At 44.7% G+C, this 18,150-nt stretch overlaps 1 protein-coding gene across 2 annotated transcripts in view; it reads right to left on the minus strand.

Annotated features, from left to right (window-relative positions):
* Stk3 (serine/threonine kinase 3) overlaps positions 1 to 18,150 on the minus strand; it is a 267,772-nt gene that overhangs the window by 222,412 nt on the left and 27,210 nt on the right. For both annotated transcript variants that reach the window (XM_052160772.1, XM_052160773.1), the window contains exons 3-4: positions 11,750 to 11,830; positions 9,550 to 9,678 (exon numbers count right to left, since the gene is read on the minus strand). In XM_052160772.1, the coding sequence (XP_052016732.1) occupies positions 9,550 to 9,678; positions 11,750 to 11,830 (210 nt within the window). The remainder of the gene's footprint in view (positions 1 to 9,549; positions 9,679 to 11,749; positions 11,831 to 18,150) is intronic.

Genomic DNA, 18,150 nt, shown 5'->3' on the forward strand with positions numbered 1-18,150 from the left:
CCAGCTTTTTACTAAAAGAAACATTTGTTCCTGCTTTGACTTAGATTGCCCCATGTTACTAGAAAATTGATTGCTCACACTTAACTGGTTACCCTTTACTTGTGGGACTGCAGTTCCCTGGCGAGAGCCGACCCGTTACCTCGAGAAAGAGAAAGAAATAAAGGAAGGAAGGAAGGAAGGAAGGAAGGAAGGAAGGAAGGAAGGAAGGAAGGAAGGAAGGAAGGAAGGAAGGAAGGAAGGAAGGAAGGAAGGAAGGAAAGAAGGGGAGAAAGATTACCTGTCCAAAGGTTCTTGTTCTGGTGCCAACTGCCATGGACGGTCCCAGCCGGGAAGATTTAGATCTGAGGGGAGGACTTTGGATTTCAGGAGAGAAACAGGTTCGGTGGTGACAAACAGAAACAACCATAGAGGCAGCTTGAATCTGAATGTATTTAGGAGCTCTAAAGTAAGGATTTTTATATATGAAGAGTTGGTATTACCATTTCAAAAGATGTAGCCAGTGAGGCAGGCACAATTATTATAACCATTTGGCACAAGGAAATGCAAAATCAATCAGGTACAATGTTTCTCATATAACAGATTTAGAGGATCAACTTATAGATAGCATCAATCTTTTTGATTAGAATAGAGAGTCACTTGTAGTTAACAGCAAACCTTTAAAAAGAGTTTGAAGTTTCTTATATTCCCTGGGTCTTAATGAGTTTTTGTGAGAACTTTTTATCTAACATTTAGCTTTTTTATAAAAACTTCTTGACTTAATCAATGCTTTGCATACCACAGTGTCAGAGCCACCCTCATCTACATACACACAGCCATATAAGCCTGCATGTGGTTGGAAGGTTGATTATGTAAATGACTATGAGGCAAAGCATTGTAATTCTTAAAAAAGAGTCAATGAGTCTACTTTAAAGAATGGATTATCACCAGGGGCTCTTAAGATCACCTTGTGAAAGAGGAAAAGAAGAAATTTAGAGTAAACTGTTTTTGAGAACTATGGGCTCAAAATTATCCTCTAACTAAAGAGTTCCACAGCCTTCCCAAGAGACTTCCTCACCTTCGGAGTCAAATGCCTCAGTCTGTGGAACTTTTTTGTCACACAGAATCTACTGGGGTTGGTGTGGCATTATACACAGCTACAACTGTCTGTCTATAGGACCATGACACTAGGACCTGAATGTGTCTAGGGAAGCCAATGTGTCCATATCCTTGTAAGTCCCCAACTAAGACAAGACATCTTGTGAGGCAATTCTGACAAAGAATCTTCTTCTTCCCGCCTGGAGAATAGACACTGGGTTTGACAGAACAGCCCTCCTATATTGTTACTTGATAAAATGGCATGACCAAAAGCACTTAAGGAAAAGAAGAATGGAGTCGGTGTCATATGAGTGTGAAGGGAGTTCGTCAAAGCAGACACCGTGTGGCAGCAGGAACAGGAAGTTCACTGATCACATTTTCTTTTTCTTTTTTTTTTTAACTCTTAATTTTTCTTCATGTTTTTTTATTGATATATTTTTTATTTACATTTCAAATGATTTCCCCTTTTCTGGGTCCCCACTCCCCGCAAGTCCCATAAGCCCTCTTCCCTCCCCCTGTTCTTCCATCCACCCCTTCCCACTTCCCTGTTCGGGAATTCCCCTATACTCTTACACTGAGTCTTTCAGAACCAGGGGCCACTCCTCCATTCTTTTTGGACATCATTTAATTTGTGGATTATGTCCTGGGTATTCAAAGTTTCTAGGCTAATATCCACTTATCAGTGAGTGTATACCATGATTGATCTTTTGAGACTGTGTTACCTCACTTAGTATGATGTTCTCCAGCTCCATCCATTTGTCCGTGCTCAGGAAGCAGGGAGAGAGTAGGAAACTGGGCAAGGCTATAAACCATCCCTCAAGACCTGCTGATGTTTCCTCCAACAAGGTTCTACCTCCTACAGGCCTATATCCTCTCCAAACTGGAGACCTATGGAGGACAGCTCTCCTTCAAAGCACCATACCACTTATAGCCATAAAATAAATGTCGTGGGTTAGTGATCAGAAAATACAAAAAACAAACCTGACCAAGACCAGAGGCTGCACAGCCCAGAGATCCTGGATAGAACCAAATGTAACCAGAAAAAACAAAAGTGAATTAAACAATTCCTAATGCACCCTATATACACATACACCAAAGTCTGGCATAATTGTCATCAGAGAGGCTTCATCCAGAAACTGACAGACACAAATGCAGAGACCCACAGCCAGACATTAAACAGAGTTTGTGGAATCCTATGGAAGAGGGAGAGAAATACTGTAAGAGCCAGAGACGTCAAGGACACCACAAGAACATGGCCCACAGAATCAACTAACAGGGCTCATAGGGACTCACAGAGACTGAACCACAATCAGGTAGACTGTGCTAGGTCCTCTGCATATATGGTATGGCTATTTAGCTTGGTGTTCTTGTAAGACTTCTAATTGCAGGCACAGGGCTGTGATCTCTGACTCTTTTGCCTGCTTTTGGGATCCTTTTCCTCCTACTGGGTTGCCTCCTCCAGCCTTAATATTAGGGTTTGTACCTAGTCTTGTACCTTGTTATGCCATGTTTGGTTGATATCCTGGGGAGGCCTGCCCTTTCCTAAAGGGAAATGGAGGAGGAGTGTATCTGGAGGAGAGAGAAGGTGGGGGGAGGAACTGGAAGGAGAAGGAGGAGGGGAAACTGCAGTGGTGAAGTGATATACAAGAGAAAACAAATACTGAAATACAGACACCACTATGATGACGGTGAGGAGGAAAGTGAGGAGGAGGAGGAGGAGGAGGAGGAGGAGGAGGAGGAGGAGGAGGAGGAGGAGGAGGAGGAGGAGGCACTGCTCCTGACAGATCTTTGCTAGTTCACCAGGGACTCCACACACTGCTATTTATGCCCTCTGCATCCCTCACAGAACAAAGGCCAAGCTACTGACACTGCATACAGAAGCCTTTATCATCAGCCACATGTATTCCCTGACATCTCTGACTCAATGTTTCCACTACAGTAAACAAATGAACTGCTCTTCATTACCTCTCTAGATAAAAATTCTTATTCTTTTATCCTTCAATTTCTCTATCAAAGTCTTCCTACATTTCTGGACTGCCTAAATTATCCCTGGCTGAGAAAGGTACCCTGCCCTCTTGTTCTTGTTATCACTCCAAGTACCCACCAGTCAGTGCCCACTACTCTACGTCAGGGCTGTCTGTCCATGCACCAGTCAGTGCCCACTACTCTACATCAGGGTTGTCTGTCCATGCACCAGTCAGTACCCACTACTCTATGTCAGGGCTGTCTGTCCATGCACCAGTCAGTGCCCACTGCTCTACATCAGGGCTGTCTGTCCATGCACCAGTCAGTGCCACTACTCTACGTCAGGGCTGTCTGTCCATGCACCAGTCAGTACCCACTACTCTACGTCAGGGCTGTCTGTCCATGCACCAGTCAGTATCACTACTCTACGTCAGGGCTGTCTGTCCATGGACCAGTCAGTGCCCACTACTCTATGTCATGGCTGTCTGTCCATTCACCAGTCAGTGCCACTACACTACGTCAGGGCTGTCTGTCCATGCACCAGTCAGTGCCCACTACTCTACGTCAGGGCTGTCTGTCCATGAACCAGTCAGTGCCCACTACTCTACGTCAGGGCTGTCTGTCCATGGACCAGTCAGTGCCCACTACTCTACGTCAGGGCTGTCTGTCCATGCACCAGTCAGTGCCCACGACTCTACATCAGGGCTGTCTGTCCATGCACCAGTCAGTGCCACTGCTCTACGTCACGGCTGTCTGTCCATGCACCAGTCAGTGCCCACTACTCTACGTCAGGGCTGTCTGTCCATGTACCAGTCAGTGCCCACTACTCTACGTCAGGGCTGTCTGTCCATGCACCAGTCAGTACCCACTACTCTACGTCAGGGCTGTCTGTCCATGCACCAGTCAGTGCCCACTACTCTACGTCAGGGCTGTCTGTCCATGGACCAGTCAGTACCCACTACTCTACGTCAGGGCTGTCTGTCCATGGACCAGTCAGTGCCCACTACTCTACGTCAGGGCTGTCTGTCCATGGACCAGTCAGTGCCCACTACTCTACGTCAGGGCTGTCTGTCCATGCACCAGTCAGTACCACTACTCTACATCAGGACTGTCTGTCCATGGACCAGTCAGTGCCCACTACTCTACGTCAGGGCTGTCTGTCCATGCACCAGTCAGTGCCACTACTCTACGTCAGGGCTGTCTGTCCATGCACCAGTCAGTGCCACTACTCTATGCCAGGGCTGTCTGTCCATGCACCAGTCAGTACCACTACTCTACATCAGGACTGTCTGTCCATGCACCAGTCAGTACCCACTGCTCTACGTCAGGGCTGTCTGTCCATGCACCAGTCACTGCCACTACCCTACGTCAGGGCTGTCTGTCCATGCACCAGTCAGTACCCACTACTCTACGTCAGGGTTGTCTGTCCATGCACCAGTCAGTGCCCACGACTCTACATCAGGGCTGTCTGTCCATGCACCAGTCAGTGCCACTGCTCTACGTCACGGCTGTCTGTCCATGCACCAGTCAGTGCCCACTACTCTACGTCAGGGCTGTCTGTCCATGTACCAGTCAGTGCCCACTACTCTACGTCAGGGCTGTCTGTCCATGCACCAGTCAGTACCCACTACTCTACGTCAGGGCTGTCTGTCCATGCACCAGTCAGTGCCCACTACTCTACGTCAGGGCTGTCTGTCCATAGACCAGTCAGTACCCACTACTCTACGTCAGGGCTGTCTGTCCATGGACCAGTCAGTGCCCACTACTCTACGTCAGGGCTGTCTGTCCATGGACCAGTCAGTGCCCACTACTCTACGTCAGGGCTGTCTGTCCATGCACCAGTCAGTACCACTACTCTACATCAGGACTGTCTGTCCATGGACCAGTCAGTGCCCACTACTCTACGTCAGGGCTGTCTGTCCATGCACCAGTCAGTGCCACTACTCTACGTCAGGGCTGTCTGTCCATGCACCAGTCAGTGCCACTACTCTATGCCAGGGCTGTCTGTCCATGCACCAGTCAGTACCACTACTCTACATCAGGACTGTCTGTCCATGCACCAGTCAGTACCCACTGCTCTACGTCAGGGCTGTCTGTCCATGCACCAGTCACTGCCACTACCCTACGTCAGGGCTGTCTGTCCATGCACCAGTCAGTACCCACTACTCTACGTCAGGGTTGTCTGTCCATGCACCAGTCAGTGCCACTACTCTACGTCAGGGCTGTCTGTCCATGCACCAGTCAGTACCCACTACGCTACGTCAGGGCTGTCTGTCCATGGACCAGTCAGTGCCCACTACTCTACGTCAGGGCTGTCTGTCCATGCACCAGTCAGTGCCCACTGCTCTACGTCAGGGGTGTGTGTCCATGCACCAGTCAGTGCCCACTACTCTACGTCAGGGCTGTCTGTCCATGCACCAGTCAGTGCCCACTACTCTACGTCAGGGCTGTCTGTCCATGGACCAGTCAGTACCCACTACTCTACATCAGGACTGTCTGTCCATGCACCAGTCAGTGCCCACTACTCTATGTCAAGGCTGTCTGTCCATGCACCAGTCAGTACCACTACTCTACCCACATCAGGGCTGTCTGTCCATGGACCAGTCAGTACCCACTACTCTACGTCAGGGTTGTCTGTCCATGCACCAGTCAGTGCCACTACTCTACGTCAGGGCTGTCTGTCCATGGACCAGTCAGTGCCCACTACTCTACGTCAGGGCTGTCTGTCCATGCACCAGTCAGTACCCACTACTCTACGTCAGGGCTGTCTGTCCATGCACCAGTCAGTATCACTGCTCTACGTCAGGGCTGTCTGTCCATGGACCAGTCAGTGCCCACTGCTCTACGTCAGGGCTGTCTGTCCATGCACCAGTCAGTGCCCACTACTCTACGTCAGGGCTGTCTGTCCATGGACCAGTCAGTACCCACTACTCTACGTCAGGGCTGTCTGTCCATGCACCAGTCAGTGCCCACTACTCTACGTCAGGGCTGTCTGTCCATGCACCAGTCAGTGCCCACTACTCTACGTCAGGGCTGTCTGTCCATGCACCAGCCAGTGCCCACGACTCTACGTCAGGGCTGTCTGTCCATGGACCAGTCAGTACCCACTACTCTACATCAGGACTGTCTGTCCATGCACCAGTCAGTGCCCACTACTCTATGTCAAGGCTGTCTGTCCATGCACCAGTCAGTACCACTACTCTACCCACATCAGGGCTGTCTGTCCATGGACCAGTCAGTACCCACTACTCTACGTCAGGGTTGTCTGTCCATGCACCAGTCAGTGCCACTACTCTACGTCAGGGCTGTCTGTCCATGGACCAGTCAGTGCCCACTACTCTACGTCAGGGCTGTCTGTCCATGCACCAGTCAGTACCCACTACTCTACGTCAGGGCTGTCTGTCCATGCACCAGTCAGTATCACTGCTCTACGTCAGGGCTGTCTGTCCATGGACCAGTCAGTGCCCACTGCTCTACGTCAGGGCTGTCTGTCCATGCACCAGTCAGTGCCCACTACTCTACGTCAGGGCTGTCTGTCCATGGACCAGTCAGTACCCACTACTCTACGTCAGGGCTGTCTGTCCATGCACCAGTCAGTGCCCACTACTCTACGTCAGGGCTGTCTGTCCATGCACCAGTCAGTGCCCACTACTCTACGTCAGGGCTGTCTGTCCATGCACCAGTCAGTGCCCACGACTCTACGTCAGGGCTGTCTGTCCATGGACCAGTCAGTACCCACTACTCTACATCAGGACTGTCTGTCCATGCACCAGTCAGTGCCCACTACTCTATGTCAAGGCTGTCTGTCCATGCACCAGTCAGTACCACTACTCTACCCACATCAGGGCTGTCTGTCCATGGACCAGTCAGTACCCACTACTCTACGTCAGGGTTGTCTGTCCATGCACCAGTCAGTGCCACTACTCTACGTCAGGGCTGTCTGTCCATGGACCAGTCAGTGCCCACTACTCTACGTCAGGGCTGTCTGTCCATGCACCAATCAGTACCCACTACTCTACTTCAGGGCTGTCTGTCCATGCACCAGTCAGTATCACTGCTCTACGTCAGGGCTGTCTGTCCATGGACCAGTCAGTGCCCACTGCTCTACGTCAGGGCTGTCTGTCCATGCACCAGTCAGTGCCACTACTCTACGTCAGGGCTGTCTGTCCATGCACCAGTCAATACCCACTACTCTACGTCAGGGCTGTCTGTCCATGCACCAGTCAGTGCCACTACTCTACGTCAGGGGTGTCTGTCCATGGACCAGTCAGTGCCCACTACTCTACGTCAGGGCTGTCTGTCCATTCACCAGTCAGTGCCACTACTCTACGTCAGGGCTGTCTGTCCATGCACCAGTCAGTGCCCACTACTCTACGTCACGGCTGTCTGTCCATGCACCAGTCAGTGCCCACTACTCTACGTCAGGGCTGTCTGTCCATGCACCAGTCAGTGCCCACTACTCTACGTCAGGGCTGTCTGTCCATGCACCAGTCAGTACCCACTACTCTACGTCAGGGCTGTCTGTCCATGGACCAGTCAGTGCCCACTACTCTACGTCAGGGCTGTCTGTCCATGGACCAGTCAGTGCCCACTACTCTACGTCAGGGCTGTCTGTCCATGGACCAGTCAGTGCCCACTACTCTACGTCAGGGCTGTCTGTCCATGCACCAGTCAGTATCCACTACTCTACGTCAGGGCTGTCTGTCCATGGACCAGTCAGTGCCACTACTCTACGTCAGGGCTGTCTGTCCATGGACCAGTCAGTGCCCACTACTCTACGTCAGGGCTGTCTGTCCATGCACCAGTCAGTGCCACTACTCTACGTCAGGGCTGTCTGTCCATGCACCAGTCAGTGCCCACTACTCTACGTCAGGGCTGTCTGTCCATGCACCAGTCAGTGCCACTACTCTACGTCAGGGCTGTCTGTCCATGCACCAGTCAGTGCCCACTACTCTACGTCAGGGCTGTCTGTCCATGCACCAGTCAGTGCCCACTACTCTACGTCAGGGCTGTCTGTCCATGCACCAGTCAGTGCCCACTACTCTACGTCAGGGCTGTCTGTCCATGCACCAGTCAGTGCCCACTACTCTACCCACATCAGGGCTGTCTGTCCATGCACCAGTCAGTGCCCACTATTCTACGTCAGGGCTGTCTGTCCATGCACCAGTCAGTACCCACTACTCTACGTCAGGGCTGTCTGTCCATGCACCAGTCAGTGCCCACTACTCTACGTCAGGGCTGTCTGTCCATGCACCAGTCAGTGCCCACTACTCTACGTCAGGGCTGTCTGTCCATGCATCAGTCAGTGCCCACTACTCTACGTCAGGGCTGTCTGTCCATGCACCAGTCAGTGCCACTACTCTACGTCAGGGCTGTCTGTCCATGCACCAGTCAGTGCCCACTACTCTACGTCAGGGCTGTCTGTCCATTCACCAGTCAGTGCCCACTACTCTACGTCAGGGCTGTCTGTCCATGCACCAGTCAGTACCACTACTCTATATCACGGTTGTCTGTCCATGCACCAGTCAGTGCCACTGCTCTACGTCAGGGCTGTCTGTCCATGAACCAGTCAGTGCCCACTACTCTACGTCAGGGCTGTCTGTCCATGCACCAGTCAGTGCCACTACTCTATGTCAGGGCTGTCTGTCCATGCACCAGTCAGTGCCCACTACTCTATGTCAGGGCTGTCGGTCCATGCACCAGTCAGTGCCACTACTCTACGTCAGGGCTGTCTGTCCATGCACCAGTCAGTGCCCACTACTCTACGTCAGGGCTGTCTGTCCATTCACCAGTCAGTGCCACTGCTCTACGTCACGGCTGTCTGTCCATGCACAAGTCAGTACCCACTACTCTACCCATGTCAGCGCTGTCTGTCCATGCACCAGTCAGTGCCCACTACTCTACGTCAGGGCTGTCTGTCCATGTTTTTTCATCCCAAATAGACCACAGCCTCTCAAGAAAAACAAAATCTTAGATTTCTCAGTATTTCTGGACTCTGATATATTACTTGTCCAACAGGAAATGCTTTGTAACTGTTTGTTGATAAATCTGATTTACAAAAATAATTATATGCCAGATATAGAGAGCATGTCTACCATCCCCTCACTCAGTTCAGAGGCTGAGGTAGTAAGATCCAAACACTGAGTCCAGCCTAAGCTACCAGGAGTTTAAAGCCAGTCTTAGGCTGCACAGGAAACCCTGAATGGAAGAAAGAGCAAAGGCATGGAATACATAATGTAAAATGAGCCACTAAATATCAAAAACTTAATATTCAACCATAAATTTGTCCTGGAAAGAGACAGGCTGGTTATCTCCCTCTCTGTATATAATGTATCCTTTTACATCATTTCTTTGAATGGCTGTATGTCCAAAGGACAAGTCTACACACTTATGGGGCTCTTTAGTTTTACAAGTCAGGAAAAAGAAACAAATAGGTAACAAAAATCTATTTTACTATGTAACTAATGAAGGTCATTAAAATGAACTCAAAGAAATAAGATATTTTCATACCTGTCACACTGTTGCATTATGGAGATTTCTTTGATTATTTCTTGAAGATCTGACTCAACAGGTACTTGCTTAATTGCAACAACTTGACCAGATTCCTTATGGATTGCTTTAAAAACACTTCCATAAGACCTTAAAGAAGAAAGCCAAGACATTACTTTTATACATGAAGCATTATTAAAGACTACCTACCGGGACTTTTATGTGTATTTTGCATACTGTATTTTCTAGCTTAAATCATTATAATGATCAAAAACAAAAGAAAGGAATAATAAGTTCATCAAGGAGCATTTCTGCTTCAATTACAAACTTAAAAGTTATCAAGTAAAAACACAGTGAGTTGCTCTTTTCTTGTGGGAAGAAAGGAGCAGGAGGCTGGGGAGGCAGGAAGGAGGCAGGCTGGCTAACTTACGCTTTGTCAACTCAAGTGCAGCTTAAGGAGAGAGAGAAGGAAAGTACAGCCATGAAGAGTAAGTTAGAAACAGTCCACGTCTCAGGCTGAAGGGAAGGCGGAAGCAAGCGCAAGCCCAGTGTGTCTTTCACTGTGCACCTTTTCCCTTTGTTTGATTCTTTTAGGACAGGCTCTCATGAAACCTTAAACATACTATATAGCTAAGATCTTAAATTACCAAGACTGCAGATGTGCACAACACCTAACTACTGTGAATCATTTAACACTAAAATTAAGAAAAGTAGGTAATCCTCAACCAAAGTCCCTCAATTCTTCTTTAAGTATCATCTCTTCAAGAGAAAGACCACATACTCATGGTTAGTCACATAAAAGAAGACAGAGAACTTAATCTCTACACTAGCTCTTGAATGTAAATCAAGTAAATATTCGTGTATTTTACAGAGCAGAAGCAACAAGAAAGGAAGTCATCTGTAATTTAATATGTACTCCAAACTAGGGTTTAAAACTACTGAATTCTAACAGTATACCAGGGACTCTATCAGAGTTTTACAAGCAGTAAACCTTCAAAATACCCTGGATTATGTTTCCCAATTTATAATTAGTGCGATGTTTTTTTTTTTCATTTTGTAGTTATATCTAACTGTATCAGAAAAGGTGACTTGTAAAAATCTATCTTATAATTTATAAGGTTCTGTCTTTGACCACATGCTTAAAAGAGTAGACTGCAAAGTATATCTTTGCTGTGTGTGTGAGACCATAACTAAATTAAAACAGATACTTTACATAAACATTTTTGCAATCAGGTTTACTAATAACATTTAATCCCTTTCTAAGTTTTCTATCTGTCCACTTCTAAAAGACAAAAACACATATCCATTTTTAATACACTCTACTTACTTTGCAAATAGCCCTCCCATCAGAATTATTACTGTTCTGTGTGTCCAAACAATCCAACAGGATTCCTTTCCTAGCCTATCTGTGTGGTTCTGTCCAGTGGGACCCTTTCCCCTTTCATTTACCCAATTGAAACACTGACCTTCGCTTACCTATAGAAACACTGCTCCTTTTGTTTTCCTTTTATTTTTACCCATATGTTTGACTCTTTCTGATAGAGATTTTTAATAGAAAACATCCCTCCTGTTTTTATATGGATCTTACCTAAGCAGATTGGCTACTTTACTTTTAATTTTCTCCAAAGTGTTCATCTTTAAATGTGAAAATTTACATTTAGTGAGTATTATACTTCAGTTTACTTTTTCCACCTTATGTTTGGGATGGTATGTATTATATGTTCTTGCAAATTTAATTGTTTTATACTTATTATCTGCCTTTCTCCATGGTCAAATGATAGATACATTCCTCTATCATTCTGAAACTGTTAACAACTTGTCTCATTTCCTTAAGATTCTCAATTCAAAGCGTCTACTGGTCTTTCCCCACATAAAATGGGTCCTAGGGTAACAAACACACCATAGCCACTAGCCTAATAAAAGCAAAATTGTGAAGTTTATCAATAAAAATGCACAAGATGACCAAACCTCTTACAAATCACGTTATAGCACATTCCTTGCTTCGGGAGGAGCGAGGGAGGGAGAGAGGGAAAGAGGGAGAGAGGAAGCACACACTTATTTTTCTAAAAGACAGCGCTACTGTCCATACCTATCATAATTGGTAGTTATAACTGGACAGATCTCACGGTGTTCGTAGAACTCATTCCAACAGGCACACTCTGGTGACAGCCGAGACAACAACGCTGCCTTTACCTAAAAGGTATTTCACATTCTTACTCACCCTTCTCCAAGCTTCTCCAGGACATCAAAAACTTCTTCAGGCTGCTTAGTCAAACTGTCTTCACTCAGCTTTTTTAGCTTACTGATAAAAGTAAAAAAGAAAAATGCTTTCCTTAAAGGCTTTACAAAAGCAATGTAACAAGCAATATAATCAGATGTTCCAAAAGCAAGTACTATGAAAGGTGTATAGCACATCGTCCCTTCCGAGGGATGTCCCTTGTTTGCCTAGCAATAGGTCTGACACACAGCTCTTCTGTGGGTTCTGTGAGGCTGCCATCTCCCCTCACTCACAGAGACATGAGAGCATTTGTCCACAGGCTGCTCCACGCACTGCCTTCACCCTCCCACTGCCTTCACCCTCCCACTTTCACTCAACAACACAGAGTCGCTTATATACTGCCAATAACATAACCTCCCACTTAATAGAGGGGACAGAGTCAGAGAGATACTTTAGATAATCTCAACACAATAAGAATACCGTGGAATTTACTTCAACAAATCAAGATCGTATAACAGCCTATTACATGGGCAGTGTACACCGATTTCTACTATATCCATAATGAACACAACACAGGAAAACTGGGTTATAAGAGAATATAGTAGGAGACATACATAGCTTACATGTCTGCAGGAAACATTTTTGTAAGACTATACTGAGAAATAATTACTAGAACTACACTACAATTAATACATAAGCATAGTGATTTATTATTGTGGCCAAGCAGTATATACCCATGTGTCATCCTTTTATACACTCAGAGCTTACTGGTTTGTTTACACCAGCACCAGCAGAAACACTATGTATTGCACTCAAAGATCACAATGGCTATAACACCACTAAAAAATAGTAGAAAATTTTCAGCTCCATTATTATCTTATGAGGCCAGTGTCATGTATAATCCATCACAGGCCAAAGCAACGTTATGCAGCATACTGTCTTTACAAGATACACCTATTACAGTAGAAATAAATATGCTATAATTGATTCTAATATTAACTTAAGATCACTAAAATTGTTACGATATACTTTATGCTCGTGTGTGTGTGTGTGTGTGTGTGTGTGTGTATGTGTAATAGAGAGAGTGGGTGAAGGGAGACAGAAAGTCAATATTCCTTTTATCACTTTACTTATATAAGAACAAAAATATAGAATTCTGCCTACTACTACTGCGTTGCTAAATGAACATGGTATCAAACGGCCTTCTAAACAGTTTTAAGCCCATAGATAGTACAGCTGTTAGGCTTCATCAGAGAACTTCTCTTTGCAGCAGTCAGTGGTTAATAAAGAGACAATAGTCAAAGTTCAGCAAACGTGGGACTGGAGCGTTCTACCCCCAATGGAACAAAGCATGCCTGTCTGCCGGGTGGCTCGGAATCATCCCAGAGAGACTGGGAAGAGCGTGCAGAGGTTTAAGCAGAGTGCTGTAAAGCAGTCTTCTGGGCCTGACGTGGCTCAGCACTAATGACCTCACGGTAGCTACGGTTAGCAGTGACTGAGGGTAAGGGGATCGCACTCCAATGAGGCAGCCCCTGATAAGTTGTCCATGCTCCAGTTAATAACCTCCTAGCCCTGTTCATGAAGACAACCCTCTTCAGTGAGACAGATGGACAGACACACACAGTAGAAGGAAGTCTTAGTTTAAAAAAAACAAAAACCCTCAGGGCTTCAGTGGGAGGAGGTGCAGGGTAAGGGGTTGAAAACAAATTCATTTTATATATGTGTGAAACTGTCAAAAATGAAAAGTAAAGTTTTGAAAAATAATAAAAACAAAGATAAAAGAGGAAAAAGTGTTTTCAAAGTACCTGCATGAAAGAGAAAATAGAAACAACAAAAGACAGACTCAAGGAACATTGACAAGCAAGAGCTAAGGAGAGACAGCTACCAAGAACACAGATGGGGCCCTGTCCTTGGGGCCCTGTCCTTACAGAACCATCTTCTGTGTGTAAACGCCTTATGTTTAGTGCTGGGTTCTCTTTCTCACTAGTGCCCAGCAATTCAATCAGACCATGTTTTGTCTTAGCTTCGTTTGTCTCTCCTTGGTTTGCCCTACCTCAAGCCCCAGCAGCTCCAACCACAGTTCCCTAGCAGGGCAAGGAAAGTCGAAACTTTCTAAATATAAGCCATGCTGTCCTATGAAGAGACTGGTAGTCCTAGGCAATGACAAGTCGTTCTGACAAGCCTTAGTTGAACTAGATGTGACGCCTGTTCAACTGCTCACACAGAAGAACTCCATTTCACTATCGTCATACCGCAGGGGCAATCAGGCAGGTTCCACTCTGTGGGATCCAGCCTTTGAGGGCCTGAAACTAAGAACAGCCAAAATCAGGGAACCTGAGGGCATATTACCACAATCTCTACTTGGGAGATTGACCCACAAGATGGTCATGGAGAGGAGAAAGGCCAGAAGGGGGCACACTGAAAAAAATCAGACAGCAAAAAGCCACAGCAGTGAGAAGTGCAGCAGGCAATGGCTCCACGTGGTACAGAAGTGAACGCCATCTGCTGAGGAGACCTGAAGGACTCTCAAACAATGAGATGCTACTTTATATACATATGCATGTATACAGAGAAGGGATGTGTCATACTTGTTCATAGGTATCATAGGGGCCACTGTTCTATATTCTAATTTACATGATTTTCAAAGAACAAAAGTAAGACTGAGTATAAGTACCTCATCAGACACTATGCACAAGAGTACCCTTAAAATGCCAAGGAATGTAAAATAAATACATAAATAAATAAATAAATAAATAAATAAATAAATAAATAATAAAAATGCCAAGGAAACAAAAATCAACTTAAAGTTCTAGACCAAGTTAAAAAGAAAAACAATCCTTGAAACAGCAAAGGTGAAGATAAAATGAGAAATTATCAGCCAGTCAGAAAAAAAATCTCCAGCCTAAAACGAACTTACTATAACTCCTTCATCAGGCAGGCTAAAGCAGGAGGATGTAGGAGCCAGCTTGCATTACACTTTAAGATCCAGTCTCAAAATGCCAAAAAGGAAAAAAGAAAATAAGAGGCAGAAATTGTGCTGAAAGGACAGATGGGGGCTGTGTCAGAGCTCCGAGGTTACAGTGCTTGCAGCACAAGCCTGAGGACCACAGTTCAGAGCCCCAAACACACATCTGTCCCTGGTAGACATGTTGAATATCTTTAACCCTGCCTGGAAAGAGACACTGGATCCCCACAGCAAGCACTTACCAAGACTAGCCATATCAGGGAGACCTAAAAAGGGTTTACAACAAATGAAATTGAACACACATCATATACTAAAGCATGGGAGGGAACATGGCAGAACTGACAGAGGATCTCAGCACCTAGGTCAAAAGGAGGAACCCCAAACACTGCCTGGTGCTGTTTTTCCATGAAGTAGAACAATCAGAAAAAATTCAAAATTAGTAAAGGAACAAAATAATAAAGGTTAAGAAAATGAAAGAAACTGAAAAATACAAAAGATCAACTAAGAGATTTCCAAAAAAGATAAACCAAAATAGACAAAAAAGGGGTAGAAGACTCATTAAACCCAAGGGCTAACGGTGAAACACTACAGCTCACCTCACAAAACACAGCAGAAAGAACTACAAGCACCTGCACTTGACGACCGACGTGAGCTGACTCTAGGTCAGAGCACTCTGATGGTCACCAAACACTGGGCAAGGGAATCTGGGAGTGAATGGTATTTCCAGCAGGCATGTCAAGGTCCATCTTGTGCTCCTGCAGACTGTTAAGGGCAAAGAAGCTACTTTTGCAGTGGTATTGATGTCTGCTGGCTCATAGTTTAAGAGGGACTCAGAGATTTCTGTGACAACCACTACAACCACCCCATCCCACCCCCCCAAAAAGTAACAGCCTAAACAGGAAGCCATTGACAAAAACTCTTAAAACTTGTGATAAGGAAGCTCAAGCGTAGGTCTCCACAACTGATGACTTCTGTGGAGATGCGGTGGGGAGGACACGGTTCTCTTTAAGTGGATGTGCACTGGGAGACTGACCATGCTCCAGTAAGTATATGGGCAACACAAGCTGGACTTAGTTGTTTTTTTTTTTGGAGGGGGGGCTTACAAGGGAGAATACACCTAGGAGGGCTGGGAAATGAGTGTGGGTACATAATGTGAAATTCCCAAATTAATAAAAATATTATGTTGAAAACCTTTCCAGAAGTAATAAAAGTTAGATAATGACAGCTATATTATATTGTGTTTGCCACTGGGGTTTTCAGTTACATTATCTTATAAATAACTTAATACCATAAAAATAGATGCTTTAAAATGATTAAAATTATAATGTCTGTGACTACCACAATTTTTCAAAGACAAAAAGACATAAATAAGTATAAACATATATACGCACAAAAGCATAGATCTGAACTCTCTACTTTTATCTACAATTAATTGGAAAGAGAAGCCACAGATGTGAATTATATCCAAAATATATAAAGAACCTTATAAATATATACATATATATGTTATAAAAATACATACAATTATAAAAATAAAGTTTTAATGCAATAAAACTCAAAATATGCAAAAATCTAAGCAGAAATTTCAATAAAGAAATGCAATGAATGCTTAATATGCATATGAAAATACATTTATTAGTAATCATAAGAAAGTAAGTCTTAAGCTACAATAAGATACAAAGATGGTATTATTTATAACAAGTATTAGCAAGGATATGGAACAAGAAGAAATATGGCTGGGAGAAATGCAAAAGTAACTTGCTCACTTAGAAAACGGCTTAGTTCTCAAGATGCTAGACACATTTATCACATGGTAAGCAATTCTGTTCCTAGGCATTTGCCTAAGAAAAAATGAAAACATCACAATCAAGATGCAAATATTTGCAGTAACTTCATTCGCAACAACCCAAAACTGAAAAATTACAGGTGCCTACCACTAGTACATGAACAATGGGAAATCCATTCAATAGAATACTACTGAAAAAGAGCTAATAAAGAATTATTAATATATTCAGATACTAGAAAACCATTTATCTAAAAATAATTCTACATTTAGTGGTAAAAAAAATTGCTGATGATAAGAGAGGAATACTAATGGCGACAGGAGAGCAAGCTGGTGAGCTGGTGCAGGTGGGGGCTCGACCAGGGCTCCCACAGCGGAGAGGGAGTGTCAGGAAAACGCTGCCCACAGGACAGTCCAGTCTGTTCAAAGTCTCCTGCTGTGGAGAGAGGAAATTGACAAGGAACACAAAATAAAACAAAACTTAGCAAAAAGTACATGTGGGATGCTCAAGCAAGCACAACACTATTTGAGAAAAACTAGTAAGTATAGGAAAAGCTGAAACTTCACAGCAGGAGGAGATAATGAAGCACGCCCCTGAAAAGGTGACAGAACAGAAACCAGAGCTTGCATGTGCTGCAAGGGTGCTGAGGACATCACTTCCAAAGCAGGAGAATGGGACAGCCTGGGCTACAAGGTTGGTTCCATACTTGTAGCAGAAATGGAGGAGGTTCTTATATTAGTATTAAGTTGTGTTATGAAGTCAAAAGATGATTCACCCGTTGGGATTTTAGAAGTTAAATTTGACATTTATGCTACCCTAACATTTCTTAATCTGGCATCTGTGGATTCAGACCTCTTTTGGCCCCTTGTAGGGATTAGGAAAGCACAAATTTAAAGCAGCAGTCTTTGTACATGCTGCATTCTTCACAGTGCTCGGAAGCCTGAAAGAAGACAAGGAAACAAACTACAGAACTGGTCCAGACTAGAATTTACCAGGCAGGGGTCCTGAAAGGCAATGAGCTAAGGGATTCAGACAAGGCAGAAACAAAAACAGAGAGGCTGTTACAGAGAGGAAAAACAAAATTGAAAGATGTTACAAACCAGAAAAGGTATTTCTTAAACTTTAAAAAGATTGATAATTGTACACAGAATCAAAAGTGTTTCATGTCCTTCATGGCTAATCAAAAAGAGGGGGCAGGCCTTCAGAATGAACTGTATACATGATGTCGTGAAGAAGACAGCATTGTGATATGAAAAAAAATCTCTTTAATATTAAGCCAAAGAGTAATTTTCCACTATGTAATTACTTGGAGTTGAAAAGCTTCTTTCAAAACAGGTCCATAACCTGGCCCTCCTTGAACAAGCAAGTCATAGGTTACTCAGATGAAGATATTAAACATCTTCTTAGTCCACACACCTATTTTCTCAGCATATAGAAATAAAATGTTACTAATTTAACTTAAGCAAACACAGTATCTCTGGGACACTTGTCAAGTAAAAACACATGACTTATATTGGTAAACAATTCATGTTCTCTACCAGTTATTATTCCCTCTTTTTGGTATTTTAAATAAAAACAAATCTTTTCATTTATGCCCTAATTCCAAATAATTTTTGAACTATCTGCTTTCAAACCTCTATAGCTAAAAAGAGTTC

The sequence above is a fragment of the Apodemus sylvaticus genome, chromosome 17 (assembly GCF_947179515.1).
Source record: "Apodemus sylvaticus chromosome 17, mApoSyl1.1, whole genome shotgun sequence".
Lineage (NCBI taxonomy): Eukaryota > Metazoa > Chordata > Mammalia > Rodentia > Muridae > Apodemus > Apodemus sylvaticus.